Source organism: Schistocerca nitens, chromosome 2 (assembly GCF_023898315.1).
Source record: "Schistocerca nitens isolate TAMUIC-IGC-003100 chromosome 2, iqSchNite1.1, whole genome shotgun sequence".
Taxonomy (NCBI): Eukaryota; Metazoa; Arthropoda; class Insecta; order Orthoptera; family Acrididae; genus Schistocerca; species Schistocerca nitens.
Window position 1 is genome coordinate 462249192 of NC_064615.1, and position 8406 is coordinate 462257597.

General features: G+C 39.5%; 1 protein-coding gene across 1 annotated transcript; it reads right to left on the minus strand.

Annotated features, from left to right (window-relative positions):
• Positions 1–5731: 5731 nt before the first annotated feature.
• LOC126235095 (arp2/3 complex-activating protein rickA-like) lies at positions 5732–6640 on the minus strand. Its single transcript, XM_049943829.1, has 2 exons — positions 6523–6640; positions 5732–6138 (listed from the first exon to the last, which is right to left on the minus strand). The coding sequence occupies exons 1-2, from the start codon at positions 6638–6640 to the stop codon at positions 5732–5734; spliced, it is 525 nt and encodes a 174-aa protein (XP_049799786.1).
• Positions 6641–8406: the final 1766 nt, after the last annotated feature.

Here is an 8406-nt window from a genome sequence, read left to right on the forward strand (position 1 = left end):
TCTGACCTCACCCACACTGTCACACCTGGTACATGATGCCAATATCTCTGTCGCTGCCACACAACCGATACAACAATAGGCACAGTTTTATAACAGCACATCGACAATACCATCGAACCTCTCAGGTTTTTCTTCAGAAACCTTTTCCTGCACATTGCAACTAGTCTATATTTGACTGTGAACTCCTCTGAGGCAGACACTTCCATGACAATATCTAACATCGTGAGTTTACTATCATTGCTGACCACTGGCCACTTGCAGATACCATCTGCAATCCTGGCAAAGATGTTCCTCCCTGACACCTGTGGCAAATGGAGTTAATCAGCCAGTACTCTACAGATGTATGCTATATATGTGGTTCTGACAATGTTGTTGCTGACTACCTGTCCTGGATTAACATTATCATGTCATCCATTGACACAAACGAGTTGGCCCACCTGCAAACCAATGACATCAAGTTTGTAGACATCCTAAAAGCCACAAAATGTGCACTGGCTGACTTTCGAGCTGTGCCTACTACCTCACTCAGCCACCCCCACTATGTTTGACACTGGCTGGTACTCTCTCACCAGTTGTATCTCCCCCTTTCCAATGAGTGGTGCACAGTCTTGCCCATCCAGGCATCAAGACCACAACAAATCTGGTTACCAAATGATTTGTCTGGCTGAGAGTGAAGAATGACTGTCATGACTGAAGTATGAGAGGAATAAAGGTGGACCAGATGCACACTCCCTCCAGCATAATTAGCATTCCCAAAGGACACCTATGTCATGTACATACTGTCATCATCGGCCCACTTCTTCCCTCTGAGAACTTTTTGTGTATACTCTGTCAATGTCTGAGTCATGAAATGGGTCAGAGCTGTCCCTCTATCAGATATTACAGCTGATTCACCCAACCACATCTTCTCTAACTCTTGGATTTCTCGCTGCAGTTTTCCTCGATCTGTAACCACTGACCAGGGCTACCAGTTCAAATCATCCTATTTATTAAATTATGTGTGGTGTGCTGTGTTGATAAGTTCCACAACACTGCCTACCACCTGTAGAGCAACAGTCTCATGTTGCATTGGCACTGCATTCTTAAAGTAGCACTTATGTGCTATGGCAGTTCCTGGTCAGAGGCACTACCATGGGTTCTCCTGGGAATATGCACTGCTCACAAAGATGACTTACAAGCATCACTCCCTGACATCCTCTACAGCAAACTGATCATCGTTTCTGCATAGTTCTTTGAACACCCTCACCTTCCAAGCAATGATGAGCTTTCTGATTTAGTTGATTGAGTACATGAACATATTTCACACTGAAACCACATTCAGTACCATGAGTCTTTGTTCACAAAGAATTACCATTTTGTGCTTATGTTATGCTTAGTGATAACTCCATTTGTTGATCTCTCCAGTCCCTTACTCAGGCCCTCACAAGGTCCTTGACTGTGGAGAGACCACATTGGACATACTACTAAACAGTAAATGTTAAAGTCTCAGTGAATAGGGTAAGATCAGCCTTGTTGTTAACAGAAGACCTACAGTTGTTGGTTCCCACAAATTCATCACCCACCATCAACAATGCCCCTCTTTGAGACATAATACATGAAATGTGTGATGATTTCACCACACTGTGTGACAGCCCCCCCCTCCCCCCCCCCTTCCACTCCTCCTTCCCTGTCTGATACACTGTTTACTGTCAGCATCACAGATTTCAACCTGGGTGATCTTTCCATTGAGATTCGAGATGGCACTATCTTCATTTTTGCCATCCTTCCACCTACACAACACAACATATCAACAACTCACATACGGCTATCGAACTCCTTCGAGCTCCTGCTCAGATAGTGAGCAAGACTCATAGTGGCCAAAATCTTGGGTGATGTCATCCTTCCTATTGATTTCCCTCTCTGCCAGCAACTTGTGGACCTCCCTCCAGTTGACAAATCTCCCTACTTCTGCTTGGACAACACCTTTGACCACCTACATGACTAAAGGATTTCATTGTGGATAGTGCCACCCATCCATTTCCTCTCCTTTGTGCTTTGATTTCCAGACTCTTTGATCTGTGTTCTTTGACATCTTTGTCTTTACACTATTCTCTCTCTCTCACTCCCTCTCTCTCTCTCTCTCTCTTTCTGTCTCTCATTTTTGTACTTCACATGTGTGTTCTATATACAGTTTTGTAATAAAAGCTGTTCTTCAGCATGTACTGAGTTGGTGATATCTATTCCTACGTCATAGAACAAAGTCTCAGAATTTACCACAATGGGAAACTGTTGGGAACAATTGTCTTTTTTTCTTCCCTGGCACCTTGTACAGTGGTAGCTTACAGTTTTTAGTCTTTGTTTTGTTTTGTAATTTTACAGATTAAACAATTTCAATAATCTGTGGTCCTGTCAATATAGTGTACATGAATTTTATGCATCACTAAATTAACTTCATAATCTCTTCAGAGACTGACTGGAGCCAATATTTAATGAGTTATGGACCCAGAAACAGATAAGTGAAATTTTTACATTGATAACATACCATTTGTTCAGTACATGTAATATATGTAAATTTATTGATCTAGTGATTTTGATGAGTAGTTGCTATTAGTTTAAAATGTTAATAATAATTACAAGCATGTTTAATAATTATGATTAAATGAAAAATGAATGAAGAGGTATCACACTGGTATATGCAGTTAGTACTATGTAAAAGTAATGAATTAAACAAGTTTTGCCAGATTGAAATGTTAGACAGTATGGAGGCTGGAAGTTAACATGACCGGAATGATGTGAAGAAACTTTGACTGTCGTGGAATAATTTAGATGGTGTAATTACACAGTATTTATTAATCAACATTCTTTTACAGCATGCATTGTCAGGTCACATTTCAGATTTTATTGCCTTTTGTTTCCATATTTTGTTCATATTAGCACTTAGTCAGTGTTTCTGGGATTAATCTTGCTTAAGAAAGTTTCAGTTTGCTGGTATAATGGAAATGTTGGCCTCTGTTTGTGAAAAGCACAATTGTTCACCACTATGATGAAGAACAAATTGGTATACAATATGATGACAGGTGTGGGAATTTTTCTGGAAGTAAACAAATAGAGCGTGAATGATTATCATACAATTTAATGTCTAACAAGTAAAGGAATGATCTTTTCTTTTTCCATTACTGAGGAACATAGTACTCACTTATTTTATTTCAGTATGTTAGCCATTGAATGAAGACATTTGAAATTTTTATGGTAATCATTATTTTTTTCAGCACCATGATGTCTTGTAGATAATAGGCATTTCTTTCTTGAAAAATGTAATTTGTTTGAACACATTGTCAACTTTTTGACATGCATTCCACCCACAAATGATGTAGTTGCATTTGTAACTTGTACATTAAGTAATCAAGTAATCAGGGTTAGACTAGTACCAATGGAAGAGAATTTGAGAGATTGCTTATTTGGGAAGTTGAGCTCAGCCTGTGTTTTTAGTGACATATATGTGTAGGTTAACTTATGAACATATTTTCAATTAATTATTACCATATTTCTGAATTTGACAGTATATTTATAAACATTTCTGTTTACATAATTATCATATCTATACACCTGAAATTAACTGCTTTACATTCGTATTGTATCTTTTATACTGTAGCTTTGAGTCAGCACTAACTATATTGTAAAATTTATCAGAAAAAAAGTTTTGTTGTGGAGTTTAGTTTATTTCTTTGTATATAAGAGTGCAAGCAGTTTCCAAACAAATTGTATCAGGGGTTTCTACAGTGCACAAGAATAAAATATTTGCTTGATCAACAAATACACACACCTTCAGTTTGAGGAGCAGAGTACATCCTGCTAGGAAACAACAGACTATGCAAATTAATGAGGAGATTGCAGTTCATGAATTTAAATTTACAATCAGTTCACATCTTAGCTGTGAGCTGTAATATTTCATTAGCCACCACAAATCTGAACCCAATGCATCATTAGAATAACCAGTTGCAGAGAATCTGGCACACTTCATTCATTCACACATCCAGAGCTGTTGGCTTCAACAACCAGATCCCATTCTTTCATCATTTGGACTATGCTTTACTGTTCTGTATCTTTGTTATGTTTGGTGTTGTTTATGTCCTTATAGAATTGCATTGAACTGTGGCAAAAACTGTAATTTTTGTAATTACCATTAAATGTGAAAGTGGATGGAACACATTTGTCAATTGGATATTACAATACCAAATAAATTTCTCTAACACTTTCATGGTATATGTAAACTTTGAGGCTGAAAGCTGCCCAGAATATTCCTTCAGAATGCAATAAGTACAGTTCTGCCAACAAACATATAAAAAAGTAAACTAACTAGCTTTCAGAACTGGTAGTGCCTTCATGTATGAGAACTGAGGGTTATATTGGGAAGATAATACAGGAAGTGCTGGTTGCTTAAACTGCAGAATGCAACTGACCCACCTGTATTGAGGACAAAGATAGGCAGAATCATCCACTGTGAGGTTAAACACAGCTTCATGGCACTGTGAGCACACATTGCAATATGCAGAGTTTTCAATTAGAGCAGAGGTGAATGCAAAATCATTTAGCCATCCACAGCCTGGTTGTTACTGTAGATGCTGAGTGCTTCAGTGGTACAAGAGACTTATTTTCTGTGGATTTGTATGTAATATGGAAATCTGTGTTTGATGTGAAAGGAATAGCAGCTCATAAAGTGTGGGGTGTGTTGCTTATCAGACGGTTTTATACATAAGGATGTTTGGATATAGGTACCAGTGAGCTGAAAGAATGAACAGAAATGTCTTTGGATTCAGTAAAGATCCAGAACATTTTAATTTGGGTATATTAGTTAAGTCCTTGCTGCACAGAGAGGACTTATTCATCACCACAAGGCCAGACCACAAAAATATCAAGAATTTGTAGTGGGTAGGGATTCCAGACTGCATGTCTTGAGGAAAGCTTCTTTGAGGTGACACATAACAAGTTTGCACTGGGTAGAGCATCATGGTTCACATTGCAGTTTTATGGTCTGATCCTCAAAAATGAAGTAGTTATGGGAAAGGTGGGTTCACATTATCTTGTAACTAAAGCTGGCACAGTGTTCATTAAAGTACCATCTAGTTCTTCAAGACAGCTCTAAATTCACCTTTGTGTCTCTTTGTCCACACTACAGCAATGTCTATCCAACCCTGGGGTCTGAGTGACTTACTCATACTTTTTAACCTTCCCCAACATATCTATTTCTCCACCATTATTAAAGACTTTGAATTCTGATATGTAGCTAGTGTACCCATTTTATATTAATACATGTCTGTTGGCAGCACTAAACATTTCAGTACTGAAGATATTTACTGGCCAGAATTCTGTCATACAAATTATTAGTTTTGTTGAGGAATTTTCCTTTGGAACATCTAAATAAACTTAAAAATTCTAAACAGCAAGTAACTTCCATTTGAAATATCTTCAAGTCTTTTGCAATAATTAATCTTTGCTGAAAGTTTACAGAATGAAAATGTTATGCCATCTTCAATATATCAAAGATGAATCCAAAGATTGAAAATTAATATTAATTAACTGAGAGAAGATCACCCACACATGTTATGATACTACATTCTTGACATATGTACCATTCAGGCATTCAAGAAATTCCACTTTATATGTAATGAAATAATGATAAAGAAAAATTTAACTTCAATAGTGAGTCATTAGGTAAAATAGAATCTCTTACAAAATTTGAAACTAAAACAGATTAAACAGTTTCACATTTCTTAATACTAACCTGAGGAGGAGGAGGTGGTGGGGGTAGAGGAGGTGGCGGGGGTGGAGCAGGTGCTCCACTTGATCCAGGAAGCGGAGGAGGTGGTGCGGGTGCAGTAGGTGCTGCACTTGATCCAGGAAGTGGAGATGGTGGGGGTCCTGCACTTGATCCAGGAAGTGGAGGTGGTGGGGCTGGAGCAGGTCCTGCACTTGATCCAGGAAGCGAAGGTGGTGGGGGTGGAGCAGGTCCTGCACTTGATCCAGGAAGTGGAGGTGGTGGGGCTGCAGCAGGTGCTGCACTGGATCCAGGAGGCAGAGGGGTTGGAGGCTGTTCCTCCTGTTGTTGTGGTGCTCTCTGATCCGTCTGTTGAGACTTGCTAGTTCTGCGAAGTGCAGCCCCTGGAAACAATTTACAAAACCTCAGATAAGTTCTGAGGAATTCCAAGATGGAATATTTCATGTCCTACACAGAATATAAATTGTAATTACAGCAAAAGGTAACCAGTATCTGCATACCAGTCTGCTTATATAAAATAAAATATATTCTTCCTTCCTTAATATCTATGAATATGTGGCATATCTTTCACTGACATTCTTGTCCATCAATGAACAATAACGTGAGTAATGGAGGAGCAAAACATACAAGTCAGAAAGTAACTAGGTATTGTCACATGATATGGAGAAAGTCATGAGTGAGTAACTTGGACAATAACTGCCTACTACTGCTACAGCTTTCCTAGAAATATCAGTAAGAAATATGTCACAATGAGGGTATGGCAACACCAGCACGAGGAACACTTCTGACCAGAGGACACACATGGCTGAGTGGAGTATCTGGGTAGACTCCAGAGAAGTCAATTTGGTTTAAAATCTTGTACTTTGTGGATATGCTGTATGTCATTTTATGAGAATAAAGCAGTATCTCAATATCAACATGTTGTCTCCAGAATTGGGATGACCCCTGCACCTAGTAGTGGCCTGTGACAACCACATAACATGACAGGAGATGTTTCATTCCATATCTCGGTTATACGCAGTAACAATGTAGCCGTCTTGCATCAGTTACACAAAATCACCAGCCCCTCAAGACTCCACTTTGAAGATTAATGTTAATGATGTACATCAGCAGTGTAATCGACATAATAATAGTCATCCAGTGCTCACATATGAACTGAATACGAGTAAAGGTGTTGCTTCTCAAAACAATGCAGGCTCTAGCACATCACAAAAATCACCACCGTCAAACAATCTACTGTTGGACTTACCAGTTTGTGATTCAGCAAAACAAGACATGCTAAATATGAACAATAATGTGACTCCCACACTAACTGCATCAACTGCATTGTAAACAGTATTAGGAAATATGACTGCCATGTGTAGGAGCATGCAGCACACTACACTTTACCAACAGGATTACTGGATTGGCAAGTGTGCTGTGAGTGCCCCACAATACCTCATTGATTAACCATTTTGCATGCAGCATCAGTCCAGTCACAACCCAAGTTGGCACCATTTGGACCAGAACAATTGGGACTTTGGGTTGTGACAGCAGAATTTTTGTTTATTTCACTGAGAATATTGGATAATAACTCTCAATTTATGACATTAACTTGCCAATTAGCAGAACATGCTAATACTACCAGCAACATCATCCTTTCTCTGACTGAAAAAACAAATATGAAGTAGCCAAAACTGCCTTGCCCTAATGCCTGCCATAAACCACAGAACAACTACTGAAACAGGCAGTCTATGATTAACAGCTCACTGACAAGTCAATGTCCCAGCTATGGCACTGGTTACAGACAACACTTGGTCTGAACCTTATGCCAGATACTGCATTATGGGCTCCATGCATTTTCAAATTTCTGCTGCAGCTACAACTTGCCATGATTGCTCATGAGGCAAAGTTGCTAGAGAAGGAACTCTGCTTGGCAGACAGATTGTTCAATGTGCTATAGCATAGACAATACATCAATGCTGAGGACAATAACATGTCATGCAGCACTAGATCTCAGTCAAATACCATGCACACTGAAGCACTCCAACAAACGATGAAAGTGCAGGACAGTGACATCACTGCCCTCAGCCAGAATGCTGACCTATGCATCATGCACACCACTGCTCTCCTAGCTGGCAACGATGCACCGAGCAACTGAGCACCACCACTGCCTCAAGGTCACCTAATTGTTGGTTATCATGCCTAGTTTGTCACCAGTCCATGTAACTGCCAGCTTCCTTGAAGGTACTGCAACCTTCCAAACTCCAAACACATGCTACAGTAGATGTACCAGTCTGTGTTGGTAAGTCAAGACACCAATGCGAACAACACATGGGACAAACATCCTTTGCGCCACTTCCACCATCGGGAGGAAGGCTCTATATATTTAATCAAAGCACATGTAAATACTTCCTTATCAATGCATGATCAGGTATACCGTAGTTTGGTCTGACATGTGCACCTAGACATCATTGGTCCCTTTCTGGAATGAGAATGTCACAGATACTTATTATATATTATTGACTAGTTGTTCATAGGGTGCAAGTAAACACAAATAATTACATTACAGGTGAGTCAACAGATTGTGTGTTGAAACTTCCTGGCAGATTAAAACTATGTGCCCGACCGAGACTCGAACTCGGGACCTTTGCCTTTCGCGGGCAAGTGCT